The 17,871-nt window shown below is 42.8% G+C and overlaps 1 protein-coding gene across 1 annotated transcript; it reads right to left on the bottom strand.

Annotated features, from left to right (window-relative positions):
• Positions 1-5,581: 5,581 nt before the first annotated feature.
• PERP (p53 apoptosis effector related to PMP22) lies at positions 5,582-16,433 on the bottom strand. Its single transcript, XM_061471743.1, has 3 exons — positions 16,100-16,433; positions 8,624-8,767; positions 5,582-8,003 (listed from the first exon to the last, which is right to left on the bottom strand). Exons 1-3 carry the CDS (start codon positions 16,308-16,310, stop codon positions 7,768-7,770), a joined length of 591 nt encoding a protein of 196 aa, XP_061327727.1. The 5' UTR covers positions 16,311-16,433; the 3' UTR covers positions 5,582-7,767.
• Between the last annotated feature and the right edge of the window lie 1,438 nt (positions 16,434-17,871).

Raw genomic sequence — 17,871 nt, 5'->3', positions numbered from 1 at the left:
GAAAACCAGCATGAAGTCAGGCACTGCCAGGTATTTGAAAACCAATGTTTTTGGAGGAAAACAATCCTTTTCCCTGCTTCCTGGGAGTTGAGCCATGTTTCAGGTAGGCATTTATGACTGAAGGATTTGTCATCAGTTTTGTTGGAACTCACATGTGGGTGAATGTTAGCATTCTCAAGATGGTACTACAAAATACATTATCACACTGGGAAAGAGAGATGAGTATTGTTCAGTCACCATGGGTGTTTCTACCCATCTTTGTCATCCTTAAGTACCTTAAAACTACAAGCAATCTTCTCACTCAGTACCAGGGTAATTTGTGGTATTTGGAACAGGAGAGAGGGAGCTGCATTCAAAGGTGACAAAATGAAGTATCTCAAGTAATTCTGATACTCCTACGGCACACAGAGGGAAATGGCTGGAAACATTTGTTAAAGAATCTGTGATTTGAAGTGATGTCTTACCCTCAATGTGATTTGTCTTTTGAAACATACAAGCTGGGTGTCTACATGAAAGCAAATGCTAGTTCTCTTTTTCCAGCACCTGTGGCAAATACCGGCATTATCTGTTGAAAATTAAGATAATTAAGATTTATCAATGTAAAAACTGTTAGACTGTAGTGCACTTTCTGCATCTGAAAATATTCCTAATGATGCTTCATTGCTACTTGAAGTAACCAAGTAAGCAGCAGAATATTAATAAACCAAAAAGTTCTATGGCATAGAAAAATAAAAATATGCCCATTCAGCCAAGACAGAAATGATTTTCTTAGTGGAAGAAGAAGCTAACAAATGATTGCCAGCACATTTTTGTCCACTGTTAAGTCTTCTGAGCTGGTCGACTGAGCTATATAAATGACTGGATTGACTTGGGCTGACCAGCTGTAGTGCATTTTCATTCCATACCACTTATAAACAAGAAGTCCCCCGAGTTTGGTTTTTAAAAGCTCTGCTAAGATTATTTTATGATCCGTTCTCTTGTGTGCTACCTTTGGAGAGGGCTGCAACTTGCCTTGCTACTGGAATATGGCACTGCAGTTATTGTTATAACCACAGCCTATAGAGTGATGCAACTCAGTCAGTCAAATCCTACCCTGCTAAATTGTACCTTGTGGTCACTCTGCACCCTGCATCACCTGTGCACCAAGGCAATAGTGTTCTCAGTGTGACTAATACTTCATCCCTAGTAAGCACATATAGAAAAATACCTTTGTTTTTCAGGGTAATCCAAGCTGCAATTCATTTACATTCATTAGACGGATATTGGATTTTGTACAGGACCTGACTTCATTGCAAAATAAGAACATCCTCCTGCATAAATGAATCCAGTTGAGATCTTGCAGTTTCCCACACGTGGGGCTTTTCTGAGAGACTCTCCCATAGTGGCTGAAAACTGAGGATCATCCATGATGCTTGTAGGGCGTTGTAGTGTAGTATAGACTGAGTTGGTACTTGGTCCTTCTGCCATGTGCCTGTGAAAATATTCCTCCAGCTGCCTCGCACAGCACAGGAAAGCTCTGCAGAAGTTTGAGACCTCTGTTCACTAGCTGCTGAGCCTGGAGGATAATTTCTATGGGGTTAATACTTTTAGCAAGAGTTGTCCAGGACTGGTTTGCTGTCAGATCACCAAAGCCTGCCCCATGCACAGCACTTGCTGACTCTAGTCAGTAAGGCAGGCCTGCCTCAACACGACAAACACTTAGGCTTAAAGGGCATTTTCTTCCTTTCCTTAGTGTGACTAGACATGCAAAACCAGAAGATTACCACAAGAGCAAGTTTTAGCAGCTGAGTTGATAATATGAGCCTGCACCCAGGATTGTTATTTATGTGAGGATTTCAGGACTGTATTAGGAAAACACAAAATTAGTCTCTGTACCTGAGCATGGATTTCTTTTTCAGCCTGCTTGTGCTAAAGGACAAGTTTCTTCAGCATACGTTCTACTGGAACCAGGTTTAATCCCCAGTTATTTCTTATAGATGCTCTGTAGAAGTTTGATTAATTCAGTCGACCTCCAACCCTTCCTCCCCAGGCAAATGGCTGAAATCAAGAGTATCCTGTAAAGCCACTACTCAGTTACCAGCTGGGATGTCTTCTGGACATTTGTCACCATTGCTGGAGTATGTACCTTCTACAGGCAGCTGTCAGGCCACACAAGAGTGGTATGGTACAGACCTGTTCTACATATAATTTTACTTAATCTACTTGCTTTGGGCTCTAGAACTTCTCTGTGGCTAACTAAATAGTTGTCCTACGTTATGATCCTAGCCTTAGCTGCCTTAGGAGAGCAATATAATCTGCCTTACATAGGTAATTCCCAGGTACCACACTTTTTTTTACTTACCTTTCTGTGTCAGAGAAATGGCTTTCATTCACTGTGCCTTATGCGTCAGCTGCTAACAGCACCAGCTACTTCTTTTCAACACTTTGAGATTTACAGATAAGACATGCATACCAGGCATATCTTTAAGAGTTTTGGCCATGAATTTTTGCTTTGAGATTCTCCAACCAAAAGTAGGGCTTCACTGAAACCAAAAAGTTATATAGAAATGACTTCTTCGGTATGATATGGAATTGATTTGGAAAGCTGGCTGAAATGAGCATGGTGGTCTCCTATCAACATTTTCAACTTTTCCTATTGTCTTGATACAAAATGTCAATTATGATTTCCCCAAGTTTTGTTTTGCAAGTTGTTTTGTCTTTCTATTACAAATCGGAACAGAAACTAATTTTCACTTGCCAAAATTCATCTAAATCTTTTTTTTTTACAGTAAGATCTGCTTATTTCTTGTCCTAGGGGATTACTAACACAAACAGATCTTAAAAACAGGCTATTTACTGAAAAGGGATTGTAACGGCCACGTGTCAGCTCCTGACCCAATTATATGCCTTCAAGACCAAGGCAGTCAACTAATTTACTTTAATCCATGACCATTTCCCAGAGCACCACACTGAAGGATGGGAGTTGGATGGCTTTTTGTCTCATAGTTCCATGTGAGTGCTCGCTCCAAACCTTTCTGGGCTCTTTCAAAATCAGTGAACACTGATTTCCAATGTGTCCCCTTGATGCTTGGCAATTCTTAGTACTTGTAAAATATTGTGTATTCACAAAGATCTCTGTGGAAAATAGTACGTGTTGCCCACGTTTCCATAAATAAATAAAAAGCATTAGTCCCACCACTCCTTCCAGTAAATATTATCCAATCTTGCAAAGATGAATCCACGAAGAATATAATTCATGGAAACATTTCTATTAATTATTTATTGATTATATTAATTATATATAATTCATATAACTTTTCATGCATCATTATGTATTTATATTGTTTATACTTATAATATTCGTGTTATAAAGCTCTAGATATGCCTACATGTTTTCCATTACAGCCTTTATGATAAATTCAACCTTATTAAATTTAGGCTTTCAACAATCATAATAAAATAACTTTGGGTTATTCTGACAAATCCCAAGTAATTTAAATAGAATTTTATAGAGGCAAAATTTGAGGGCATTGGCTTTTTTGCCTGGAATTTCTGGATGTGGAGCTCCATAGCTGGAGTGGCTTGACCCACACCTGTGGACACCAGAAAACCCCAGACAAAAGACTGCTTACTGTACTAGCACAGACCTACATCATGGATACATCAGACCCATCTTACAAGTACGCTGGACATGCACAGCAAAATCAACATATTCTTGGTCAGTGGGATCCACACATATAAACTGCTGCACCTGTGAAGTAATGCTGACATATCCCAGATGCTGTGCATTCATTGCACATGGGTTTTGCTGCTCCTGTACCAATACCTGTTATAGGAATCGCATTCAGAAACTCAACATCCCTATTTTTTGCAAACTTATCCTCCAGATTTGATTATACTTCACTGTATAATGAAATTGTGAGTATCATCTCCCACGTTCACTGTGCTGCTTCACCAGCTGGCACTGAAACACCCTATTTTTCAGGATGCTGTCCATATTGCCAGTAAGCTCCACGGCTCTTCACTGTGAAACCAGTACCTCAGCTCCCTTCACTGCCGTGTGTCTCCTAAAGCATTCAGTTTCCACTGATATATGGCTCATCATTAATTCATAAGTGCTCAATTATCTCAGCAACTCTTTCTTTTTTTCGTGTATGTGTAACCTTTCAGCTTGTGGGTGGTTTTGTTTCTATAGCGCTTATCACCATAACAACCCTCTCCCCAGGAAAAAAACCCACAACCTTGAATGATTTACTACGCTGTCTTGATTTATGTATGTATTCCAGGTCCAAAGTCCTTAGATGCAGGATGTTAACAGCAGGTGAATACTTCTGGAGAATTTTACCTTGTTAAGGAATTGCCTAAAAGAATGAGTCACTTGCTACATCAACTAAAAATACAAAATCCCAATGGGGTGTGGCAGCTGTTTCCCATATCCATGAAACTGAAGCATTAATCATCCCATTCAGGTTAGCTGGAATTAGCCTTCCCTAGCATCCAACCATGCACATTTTTCATTGCTCAACCCCCCCCTCCCTGAGTCAAGATCCAAGTGTGCTTGGAATCTTCTAAACTGCTCCCTCTTCTCCGGGGTTGGATTAGAAGGAGCTACCCTGCAGCCTGAAGCTCGCTGGAGTTGTTCAGAGAATTTTAGTGAGCACAGATTTAGGCTGCTGCTGCATACGGACTGGAAGGTAAATAAGAATACAAATGTTCTTCATGGCGAAAAAAATGGTCATTATAGAAACCCTCCCATTATCTTCTAGGAAATTATCTAGGAAAATCTAAAAGGAACAAAAATATTATCCCTAATTGTATTAAAGAGTAATTAAGTGCAGGGCGGGGGGAGGACACACACACAAAACCAAAAGAAACCCATGCAAGCTGCCAGCATCCAGGGTGGTGTGTTTTAAAACTAAGACATTTAAGGAATAGTACAGCTAAAAAAAAACAGACTAGTGAACCTCTTTCTGGAAATCACAAGCTGCAGGCTCCTTTAAGACAGAGACAGCTAACAGGAGATTTGCTTTCTGTAAAAGCACAGGGAGAAAGAGTTGTTCAGGATACAGAATGACACTAGCACAAGGTTATCTGCAGGCCATGTATGATCCAAGATTAGAATGGGAAGGTTTCTCATCACAGGAGAACTGCAGCCTTCCACTGAAAATAGCAAACAGGTACTCTTTTTTTTCCTCGCTATTTAAAGCTCTGGAACAGCATAGGAAAGGTGCTTGCAGAGTTTTGATAAACAAAGAACGTGCTTCCCACATCTGAGACCTCCTGTAGGCTGTTGCACACTCAAAATGTTTAGAGTTCCCCCTCAAGTTGTGATGCATTAGAAAGATTTTGACTTCATAAAGAGCTCTTTTCTGCCTAGCACTTCCAGTGGAAGTGCACAGACGTGTTTTACAATGCGTACTCAAGCCTATTTAGCTGGAAAATGAAGTTGTTGCCTCCTGGACATGAGGTCTGTAACTTCATTTTGTTAATCTGACACTTCATAAATACTGACACTCATGTTAAGAGGAGGAAAGAATGGTTATTTGCTTGAGCTTATGAAATGAATCTATGAAGCACAAACAGCACAAGGTTTCTACAACCATCAGTTAAACCAATTTTAATTACGCCACCATATTTGAAAGGACTGCCACATACATGAGTATCACTTGAGAGTAATTAATGACTATATGCAATAGCTTTGTCACAAATATCTTAAACATGTAACATGCTGGTTATGCTTCTACCCCTCCCAGTGTATTCAGAGCCAAGTTTATTTTACATTTGTGCTTTTTTGACAAGTTATGACAATGCTTACAAAAAAACATAAAAAAAAGACATCTTATGTTAAACCTTATTACCTATCCTCCCTCTCATTAGGAAGGGTGTCCATTTTATTATGTCTTTTCTCCTTCTCAGCTTTAGCTGTGCAAGGATTTTCCATACTTGGGATTCTCTGCTGTGTTTTGAATTCACTAGGAAATAGGCAAGTAGGTACTATCATTACTCATGATACAGGTAAGTCAACACAGTATTCCCCACCAGCCAGTACTGTACAGAAAAGGGGGGAGGGACACATTAATCACAGGATTCTCTTCTTCACCGAGAATCATAAATACAGTTGATTATACATGCAATGACTTAGCTTGTAACAGTTCTGAAGTCTGCAGACATTTATGCTCTGTACAGTTATAAAATACAGGCCTGGAAGGGACCTTCAGAAGTCACATGGCTTTTCCATAACAGAATCATATGAAATATATATAGAATTACCAAATTAAAATAGGTATTATAAAATGGAAAGCTGTATATACACAACAAATACTGGGCATTGAAAATGCTTAGTTCTAAATGGCTGTAGCTTTACAGTATGCTGGTTAATGCTTTGTAAGTTTGATTTTGTACATGTGCATGAATACATATACCCACACACCCTCTCCTAAGTGCTTGAGTCACAATAGTAGGAAGCAATTCCCCAGCTGCTCGTTACAGAGTAACACACAGCATTTGCCTTCCACTCTATCTGTACCCCCCTCGGAATCTGTCTCTAGAGCTACTTCCCCCATAGCTGCAAGAGGAGCTCCACAAATGAGTCTCTTCATTCTTCTTCCCAAGATGTAGAAAGCTCTCGACAAAGATAGTCCATAATTAAACGTGATGTAAGCTGCTGCAGATCCATGACCAATACAGAGAAGTCTCCAGAATCACTGTCTCCAGAAACACAAGCTAGGAGCCAGCCCAATTACTTTCTGAGACGGGTGTCTGTATGAAGTTTGCATACACAAATTGCTCACAGAACTGCTTTTCTGTATTTACCTGTTATCCCTAGTGACTCACAAAGCAGTCCCAAGTTTACGAAGCTCTGGAGTACCTACAGTGTGCTTCAGAAACTTTTGGAAGTTTTCAGCACCTATGCCAAGATTTTCCTCCAAAGCACAGCTGATAATTAAAAACACTGCAGTTTAAAAGTAGACAAAGGATAGTGTAAGTACTACTCAAAGGTATTTGTATTTTCTAAACCAGCATCCCTCAAAAATCATGTAAAAATATGATGTGGTACAACATCCAAAAGTTTGACTGTGACAACGTAAATTAAAATTGTGTGTAGCTCCATCACAAGTCCTGCAGCAGCCACAAACACACCAGCATTACATTAGCCACTGTTATACACACACAAGCTCTATGCTTTAGAGATCTTCATCCAACAGCACCAATGGGTGGAAAATAAATTTTTATTTTCCCCTTAATTCAAATGGTTAATAGTCAACAATAGTCCAGTAACCGCAATAAGAAGAGATTCTTAGGCAGGCAGTGACTGTGATAGTCTCAGGGAAGTTCCTTCCTTGGGACTGATTTTGGTAGAAAAAGAATTTTTTGGAAGGTTTTTTTTTTTCTAGTTCCATTTAAGGCAATTTTGTCAGAGGTGAAAACAAAATAACCTACAAGTCCCTCTGTGTTGTTTAAAATCCCTCCTCTTCCTTTCTACACTGTATCTTTATTCATAAGTAAGTGTTTGAATAAAATAAGGATGACTCATCAGTTGGGAGAGGAAAGAGCAAGTAAAACAAATAAAATTGACATGAGAATATGTAAATAACACTTTAGGTAAAAGCTATTTGCTTAATGTTTGCTTAATGATGACAATGTTTTTACTAATTTATTGCCAGGTCTAGTAAGAAATACTCTGGAGAAATAAGGTAGATTTTTTTCAGTCTCCTATATTCACACCAAATTTACATCAGGGGCACTCCTCTGTTATTTTGATAGTCAATTATACTTGGACTTAATCTTTCAATTTAAGTATGGTGCTCTCTCTGGGGAGGAGTAGTAATAGGTAGGCTTGATATTTCCCAGGACTTCATCTTCCCAGTTGGGGAGACAGCAGAAAAAGAAAGCACAACCTATTACAACAACAGTGCTGGCCCAACCAAAGCCATAGGCCCAGCTGAACATGTTATCTCCTATCAGTGGAATTTCTTCAGTGAATTTTACTGGGTAGATGACCAAGCCTATGATCTGGAATGCAGCTGGAGAGAGAAATAAAGAAAAGCAGGAGTAAATAACACAGAATGTATTACATTTCCCACTAAAAAAGATACCTGGAGATAACTGCATATCTTTCTAAGATATGTAAAGATTAGCTTCAGTCATACAGTCAGATCTGCATTCTTACAGAGGTAAACGACTTCTGGCCAAGGCAGATCCCCACCCCTATCTGACTGCAGGTGATGTTGCTAGGTTGCTAAGGCACATACCTGCACGCTGTGACTAGCCCTGTTCTACAGCTCAGCAACCATGATCCCTGCAGAGCCAGTTACCACCCACTTGCACCATAGCCACATCGCTCTTCCCCCCCTTGGGAAGGTGGAAAGTGCCCAGGACTCTCAGCTGCCATGTGATATGCAGGGCCAGAGGTGTTGGTTGCCTCCATACACTGCTTTTGAGAAAGTGCTAACTGCCAAAAGCCACTGGAGCTTCTCTAACCATTATCCTCTCAGAGCATAAATCAACATTCCTTTGTTCCCCATAAAAATGAATCAAAAACCAGAAAAGGCAGCTTACTTCATAAGGGAATCTCTACCTACCATGTTTTCCTCTTAAGCTTGTTTTACATCTAAAATAACCTTGTCTTTGTGCCCAGCCTTACCAACAACGAAGAGCAAGCCTCCAATTCCTCGAACGAAGTTGAAGCGAAGTATCTCAATTGAGAATGCGATGACTGCAAGGGCAAAACAAATGACCAGGATCACAAAGCCCACAAGGTAGGTGGCAGCTGCTGCTCTCCCCCATCCTTGAAGAGAAAATAAGAAATATGTTACACACAGCACTGCACTGAACTGCAGATCACTGCAGGGCTTTGGTTTCCTTTAATGATTTTTTGTTGAAACTCTTTAATGTAAGAAGCTTGTCCTATGTCAAAGCAACACTGGATGCCTCCAAAGTGCACAGCTGCAAAGGAGAAAGGCACTATTGTTGGTGGAGCAGCCACAGAACTCCCCACATACTAACCTGTCCTGCTAAAAAGAGGGATGAAGTGCAGCATGATACTAGAAATAACACCTCCAAACTCTGTATCTGTAAGAGACCCACAGACACCTGAGCAGATAGGACACAACCACTCAGAATGTACTCTATCATTACTGTTCCTGTTCAACATGCAAGTTTACAAAACCACTTCCATGCCTGGGGAAGTATGAAAGCAGGCAAGAGTGTACCACCACAGGAGATAATGCTGGGAAAAAATAGTGCTGTCAGCATACAGATTCTTGCCTGTTTGTTTATGACAAGAATAATGCACATGGAGCAAAATTGGCATGACCAAAAAGAAATAGATTTGTAATAGCTGAGGTGAGAGATGACAAAGAGAAAGCTCTTGAAGATAAATATCTATTCACAGCTGGAAAAGAAAATAGGAACAGCTAAAATGTAGTAGGTGGAGGAGAAACAGCAGAAACTGAGGTGAAGTGGAAGAGTCCTCTTTGAATTGTTACTTTGACATTTGAAGCAACCGGGTAGTACAGATCCTTAGAATCAAGCAACTGCAGACTGGAAGAGGCTCAAGCACGAAGCAAGTGGCCTTACTCAGGAGAGCAGCACCAGAAACCACAACTCACCCACTACAGGCCAGGACAGCAAAGGTAAGACAACAGCCAGTATTTCCCTTTCCATACTGCCACAGGCTTGTGGAAAGGCACTCATTATGGGCAGACCCTGTGCTCTTTAGAAACCAAGCAGGAGTTCAGATGAGCCCAACACAAACAGACGTGTTCCTGCCCCGGAGGCAGGATACCTGCCCACATGGACTAAACCATTGGGCTAGTGCTTTGTTTTTCAGTCAGCTGTCATCACAGCTCACTTCTACATCTGCATAATGTGCGTTTCTACTTTCACACATTCAGACAGGGGTAGGGTCAGCTTCCGAGCTCCCTCTAATGTAGGAATAAAGAAAGCAGCAAGATTTAGGTCAGGACATTAAAAAAAAAACAAGTCTCTTTCATCAGAGCTCTGTTGCCACACAGCTGAAGAAACTCTGTAGACACCCTGCTTTCAATGTAGGCCTCGGGTCCCTCTGTGCAAAAACTAAGGAAAAAGACAGTGAGACAGAGAACTTTTTCCTAAAGAGTTAAAATCCTCCACCTTAACTCACATACTAGTTCCATAAATGGGGAAAACAGTAACTTGAGACAGAGAACGCTGTAAAACTATTTCAGACACCTCTACTACATATATCAATTTACTCTCTGAAAGCAAAGCACTGTTTTACAGCCATTTTCATGAGATCAGTCTCAATCAGTTTCTTTCCCCCTACTCCCACAGCAAAGTGAAATACAGTAGCCATCCATCAGCCACATCTCATCCCTACCACCTGAAGACAGTCATGCTGGCATAGAAAGGGTAAGGAAAAGGCTTTTCTTTACCCTGTCACTTCTTGACGCTATTCAAGACAGCAAAACCTTTTCTAATTCCTTCGGCTTCAGGTAGCCATGGATGTTTCATAACTCTTCCCTAACAGTGCTGCGGGGTGAGGAGGAAGGGAGGACACCTGATGAACGTCTGGAGATTAAAGCTGCGTCAGTGGTCTGATAAAATCTTTTAATACAAAATATTCTGACATACCTAGCACAGGTACTGGGTATTGTCTCCACAATAGGATTTAGAGATAACTAATACAAAGGGATAGTTAACCATTACACACAGCCAGCCCAGGAAAACTGATTCAGATTAAATGACCTAGGAATGCTATTTATTGATATTTGCCCTATTAAGAAAAAAAGCACAACCACGAGAAGGAACACCTAGTTATCAAAGCACATTCCCTTTCAAAAGCATTACATATGCTGGCACAGTATAGGAAGCCAAGCATAGCATCTGCCTGATAAAATTTAGGTTGCAGATTCAAATACCCCTGCAGGTTAGACACCTTGAGGTTGGTGCAACACAAAAATGACTGGAGGAGATAAGCCAGAAAGCCCCCAGTGCTCTCTGCTATTTCCATATCCTCTGTACTTACCTTACAAGCATAACAAGCTTTTGGATACAGGTCAGCCCTGGCTCCACTCACAGTGATTTATTTTCTTGTCTCTGGCAATATGAAAGTGACAACACACAACTGTAGGAGATCTTGTCAGGAAGTTAATATCAAGCCCAGCTTTGCTTCAAGTCTTCAAAAACAGGACTGTATGAGGCACCGCCATTATGAAATTCAATGGGTTCTGCGCTCACATGTGACAGAGCTCAGTGCTGGTGACCCTGTATCTTCCCCTCTTTCTCCTGCTGGATTATCTTCTCCAGCAGCAGTTATCAGTGGATTGATAATGACAAGACTGATTCATAGGTGCTGGCCACAGCACTGGATAGGTCTACTCTGGTCTGGACTAGACAACTGCCATCAAACAGCCACAAGAGCACTGGTAGGAGTCACAGGAGGAGCAGCAAAAAGCTTTGGACTTGTGTATATTTGCACAGTATAAGGGAAATAAGAGAAAATACAACGACTATATGAAAAAAATCTCAAAAAAAACCACAACTGTAAGTCTTTTAATAAGTGACTGATGGGAGAGGTTCAGGTGGGAGGTTGCACCCTTACCGAGCACAGGGTGCAGCCCAGCCACTCTCCTTTCCCACACAAGCCATTGCTACTCCCATTAACAGGGAGAGCTTTCAGCAGAGGGGCTGCTGCAGGGCTCCAACTGAAATCGCTGTTTCTCTGTGCAGGATCCCCGTACCTATCAAGGCTGGCTTTCCCAGCTCCTTTCCTCCCCAGAGACTCCCGAGAGCTGATCAAGCCCCCTGCAGGCATACAGCTCTTCTGTCTCCTGCAAGATCCTCCACCTACAGCTCCAAGCTGCTGGGAGGGGAGAGCTGCAGATTTACATTATCACTGCTGCCCTCGGAACTGGAGTGACCTGCTCACAAAGAGGTATCAGCTCCAGTTTCTAGGTGGTTTGTGCTCAGAAAGACCTTGTAATCATGAGACATTTAGCCAGAATTTAAAGTTTTTCCATAGAAGATTCTCAGGTCCCTTCATTTAGCAGGGAGAGTATTTCTTACTCAAAATGGGCACAAATACTATGTCTGTTTATGAAATCATACACCACCACAATGATTTGGGACTGCATAAATAGGAGAACAGAAACCCAGAATAGTTGTAGGTATTAGTGTTCCCTAGCTCAACTTTGCCTCAAAAGAGGGTCAAGTACTTTGTGTCTAATCAACAGAAAGGTATTTATCAATTAGGCGGTGTTGAAAGAACATTAGAAAACTGTTCAGGGGCTGAAGGTCTATAATTATTAGGAAGGATTAAGACTTTTATTACATAGCTTGATTAATGATGACTGTGGAAAGGAACTAAGCTGCAAATATTATTGTGCAAATAACTAGGAGGGGTCAGGATTATTTAATGATGAATACCACTAATATGATGAAATTAAAAAACAGCAAGCAACAGAACCTTAGCATAAGGTGTATTTCTTGATTTTATTCAGCCTCAGCCTTAACCAGGAAGGAGATGGAAGCTCTACAGGGTAGGATATTTAAGTCTAGACTTCACTTTAGAAATTAATAAAGGGGCTGGGAAAATAGTCCATCAGGAAGATGAACTGCTATAGAATTTGAAGCAACAAGCCTCTCTCATCTTTGTTCACCTACTTACAAAAGCAGAAACTAGTTTGTTAGCTTGTGAATAACTGGAATCTTGGGGTAGATGTTTTTACCATGATATGCATAGATGAGGCATGTTTTTACACTGTAGTTATAATACTTTTCTGTATATAAATGACAGTAGCAATTCTTGTTTGGCCTTGTCAGTCCGTTCCATAGAATGCCCCAATATACCTGCTTTTGCTGATGGAACAAAAGAATAGCAAACTGCAAGCAAGAGAGCTCTGTCGCTATTTTTCTTGCTCACAGAATGTGCAAATTTCCACGGTAGCACGACTGGTGAAGGAAAGGTATGTGCATACCCACTGCAAGCACAGGACAGCCCAGAATCAAATGTTCACTGGGAGGGCTGGTTGGGAATTAGCACTGGGAATCACAGTTCTGTTTTGGATTTAGAAGTGCGGGAAAAGCAATTGCTTACTATTAAACTATTGAATAAAACCCACTGGTACAAACCTGGCTTCAGCCTCTTGGCTCTGCTGGGAGCTCAGGAAAGGCACAGTCCTATATATTTCCAGCTTTTAACATCTCCAGATTACTAGCAGCAGAAGTGTCCATGCCCAGGGGCCAGAAAAGCCCTCTGGCAAGGGACACTGGCCTCGCCTGTTGCCGAGATCTTTTACTGGGGAGATGCAATAAAAGTTTCCTGGCTGTAGCCAGGGACACCAACTGCTACACCTTTGCCATTATCCTTCTCCAAATGCCTCCACTTGGCTGACACTATCCTGGCACCGTAAATCAGAGAAGCATGCCTGAAGAGGCACACTGGAAAGGTAAGTGTACATGTAACAATCCTTCTCTACTTATCTGGCCCCTTGGAGAAGTTAAGACATTCACTCAGATTCACCAATAAACTGTGGTATCAAAGTCCAAGCTTCTAAGGACACAGGTATAGTGGCACAGCCACAATGAAACATGATTCAAAAAAGCTGGGCTCCTACTTCTAAGTTCCACACCCCCCCCCCCCCCTTTTTTTTTTTTGACACTTACTAAGGATCCAGATGAATGCTTCCTTTTTTTTACTCTGGCTCCTGTGTGCTTAATAAATACCAACTGTATTTTAGGAATACAAGCAAGAGTTAATCTCTTTGGCATCACCTTTACTGCACATACACACCCATCTTTTACAGTGATAATTCAGAGTTAAATTGACGGGAGCAAGCCATTCAGAAGCACTGGGAGGACACAGCTATGCACATGTACTGCTCCTAAACTTAGAGCTTCATCATTATAAAGACAACTACCCTCTCCAAGTAACCGCATTGCAAACAATTCTTGTCAGATCAGATAGCTTACCGATATTAAACACACAGTCAACAGTTTAATCCTGCAGTGGTCCAGACTAAGTCATCTTGAGTCCTATTCTAGTGCAGCACAGCAGCTCTGCATTGCAACACTGATAATACACAGGTGCTGCCAGCCAGGACACTTCCCAGACACAAACCAGTATGGAGTTCCAAACAAAATCCCTTTCCCACCTCCCTACCAAATGACATCCTACTCTTCTTTTTTCCCCACTTCTTCCCTCTCATGCGGCATTTGCAAGTGTGTATTTAGAAACAATGCAGTTGAGAAGACACTTCTATTTGCAAATCTTTCTTTGTCTGCTCCTGCTCTTCCCTCCCTCCCGCCCCCCCCCCCCCCCCCCCCTTTAAAATAAGTTACCCATCTGCTTCTTCTTTTCCACTTCTTAGTATCCAGCTCAATTAAGAAATTGTCTAATGGAGCTTTCCATTAATGGGGATCCACTCTGAAGTTTTCATTTCATCGGGAGAGGTGCAGGACATATAGTGCATAGTAGTTACAGTACATAGTCGTACAGTAGCAAAACACAAGCTATTCATCTCAATTAATTAACTTTTATTTTCCTGCAGCAGTGCTGTAAATGCCTGGTAGGCATTTTTTCCTTTGTAAATGCCCTCTCATATTTTGATCCTGATGGCATTAACATATAAAACAGGGAACAAAATAAATCAAACTTGAACTCATATCCTGTTGAGATGTAAATAGTATTTGAGTAGACAGTGGCAGTGATGTCATGAAAATTAGAGAAGAGGCAAAGTGAAGTTGGTGTAAGTAAGCCAAGGATTTAAATGAGTTTTGGGTTAAACAAGGCAAGGCTTAAATGAGTGAAGTCAAGGATACTCTTCTCTAACAGCTTGTTAACTATTAAAAACAGCATAAAGTTGCTTTTGCCCCACAACGCCTAGGGCTGACGCAAAGAACACACCCATCAGCACTCAGGGACATGAGCAGCTGTGTCACTACAGGAGAAAGCAGAAGTGTATGAGCACTTCTTCCCTGTGCAATGCAAATCTCGGCAGCTCTGCACTAGCTTTTCCTGTGTCTAATGGGGGAGACAGATATTTATGTCACTCCAGCCAGATTTCTGCCACCTACAATATAATCTGCAGTCATCACCTGGCTGAGGAACAAAGCCACTGCTCTTACAATATATTCAGGACTCAGCTCACAAATGAGTGTTGCAATGAAAAGCTGCTGGAAGTCAGTCCGCAGCACTGAGGCAGCAAGGGATCTGCACAGGGAAGCAGTCCCAGCTCTCCCAGCTGAAACACACCCTTCCAGCTTCCCAGTCCCCAAAGTACCCTCATCCGGGATCTTAAGGCGGGTCTGCTTATTTCTCCAGAAATACTTTGTTTGAAGGAAAAGCAGATGTAATCAGACCCACGTCTTCTAGCAAATAATAAAAAGACCCCCCAAAACACCAGAAACTGAGAGTGTGCAGTAAGTACACTAAGTACACTGGCAGTGCCAGATACGGAAGCATACAGAAGTTCATGATACAGAAGTTCAGTAAGTTAAAACAGAGGCATCCCCTGATTTAGGCCCCAGCTCAGTAGAAAGGTATACAGAGGAAACAGCATCTTTTTCCAGCCTGCAAATCCACATCAGGCCATTTGAAGCTGTAGGTCAGGAGGCATCCTAACAGCCACATTCCCTTGAGAACGCAGGGTTAAACTAAGGTGCTCTCCCACTTCTGTGGGCCAGGGGCAAAACAATTTTACTATTATCCAGGTGTGGTTCTCCACCAACACCCTGCACGAACATTTCCATGCTCACCATCCAACCAGTGAGGCCACCAGCACAAGGAGGAGAGATGGTTAAGTGCCAGGCCAGGCTGCTGAGGCTTGCAGCCAGCAGGTAGGCAAAAGGAAGCAGGGTGAGGAAGGGGCTTGTGGCCAATTGGTTCTCTTACTTTGGTTGTACCAATAGAAGAGACTGAATATTTGACTAACAGGTTGGAAGGGACCTCAAGGACCATCTGACTCAAAACAGATTGCTCTGAAGGTCTAGACCTGTATTTCTTTGCTGGTTTAAGCCCTAAAACAGCACTAGCACTGACTCTGCAAGGGCAACTCCAACCCAGAAAGCAGCAGTTCCACGACAGCAGTGGGGAGGCCATCCATGGCAAGGCACCCCCTGCCTCCCAGCCATCGCTCACCGTAGTCCATGAGGGACTCGCAACTCCAGTTGAGGTCCTCCTCGCCGCGTGTGCAACTCTCCCAGAGTGACGCTTGCTGCACGTAGGGCTCGGACTCGGACTCCAGCCAGCCCCTGCCCGCCAGGGCGATGATGCCCATGATGATGGCGAGGCCCAGCAGCAGAGGCAGGAGCCATCGGCACCTCCAGCAGGCGAGGCCGCACGCCACCATCCTGCCCGGCCGGCGGGGACACCCGGCGAGCCCGAGCGCCGCGGGTACGGTGTGCGGGGACGCTGCGGCGCGACAGGACGGTGCGTGCGTGCCGATCCGAGCGGGTTTTTAAGGCGGCGGGGCGGAGGGAGTCCCACCCACATTCCTCTGACTAAGCCTGGCGGCGGCGGCCCTGACCGGTGTGGCTGGCGCGGTGGAGGGGAGGGAGCGCGGGACCCAGCGGGCCCGGCCCCGTTCCTGGCTCTGTCCCAGCTCCCCGCGTCCAGCCGCTCACCCTACCGTGCTCTGGCTGGCAGCTCGCCTTTTAGTGGCTCCCACCAAACCTTGGTTCTCGCAGTTTCAAAAGCCCTGCCCGGGTGTTTGAACCTCATCTTTCTCTTCGCTGCTCCTTAGATAGACAGATCAATGTTTACCAGCATTGATAACACTAACAGTGTTAGCTGCTCCAGGTACGGAAAGCTTGCAGTAAGTTGCTTTGCAGTTGAAATGGCCAACTTCTTGCCCAGTTTTTGGGCAGTTTTCATGCAGACAAGAAGGAAGAAAGGTGTTACATGAGGATGGGAATGTGACATTATTACCAAGGAAGCCATCACTTGCCTGGCATCAAGCTCAGCATTGAACAGATGCGTGATTCCTAATGGCTGTCTAGCGAGCATTTGATTGCAGTTGTGCCCTGGCTTCCAACCAGGTTGTACTGGGCCCAGTCCAGCAGTGGCACTCAGGACCCATACGCCTTGATTTTCCCCATTCCATGTCTGAAATGCACCCCTGAGATGACCAAAACGAAGGCTTCCCCATCACATGGCTTGAATAAACACCCAAAATTTTGGTTGTGGAGAAAAACTTCTTCACAGTAAGATCTAGGTGCATCTCATCATGTCACCCCACTGCCCAGCTCAATGCAAACTCTCAGCATATAAGCTGAGACATGTGCCTATCACAGGACTAGGGAGCTGTGTGTTTTGGGCGTGTAACAAATGTGCACTTGATCAAGTCTTGGAGCAGCTTCAAAGCCTCACCAAAAAGGCCAGTAGAAGAGCAAATCTTTGAGGTCTGAAGGGCTGGGAAAAAACAGTGGGTAGGGGGGATTCAGTGGGTTTCATGGAGGATGGGGACATATGAGTACTTACTGGACTGCATCAAATGGCATTTTGCCACAGCCATGTCAAACATGTTTAAACTGTGCCCAATGTTAATTCTTCAAAAGATACTGAGGGGGGGGGGATGTCCTGTGAGGAGGAATGGTCAAGCTCCTTGAGTACGAATTGCTGGCAAATGCTAGAGAATGGACTGTGATGCTAAAATCAGGACAATAAGATGGTATCGCAGTAGGCAAGTTGCAAAAATCTCAGGCAGGTTACCCCAAACTATGTAGAGTTCCACCAGCCCTCTCAACATCCTCCTCAAAGTTCCCACCAGAAAAATCTACAGGTGTTATATTTGTCTAGGAAATATGTACTTGCACGTACTTGTTCATGCAATATGAGTGGAAAATGAGATATGAGAAGTATTAATTCTTCCAATAATAATTACACAATTTCTATGAGAAAGTATCTTTAAA

Source organism: Pezoporus flaviventris, unplaced genomic scaffold (genome assembly GCF_033815535.1).
Source record: "Pezoporus flaviventris isolate CSIRO_AGI_PZ_B2104156 unplaced genomic scaffold, CSIRO_AGI_Pfla_v1 ptg000066l, whole genome shotgun sequence".
In the NCBI taxonomy this organism is placed as follows: domain Eukaryota; kingdom Metazoa; phylum Chordata; class Aves; order Psittaciformes; family Psittacidae; genus Pezoporus; species Pezoporus flaviventris.
Note: the sequence above shows the minus strand (reverse complement) of the source record. Positions and strands in the feature narration are given on the sequence as shown.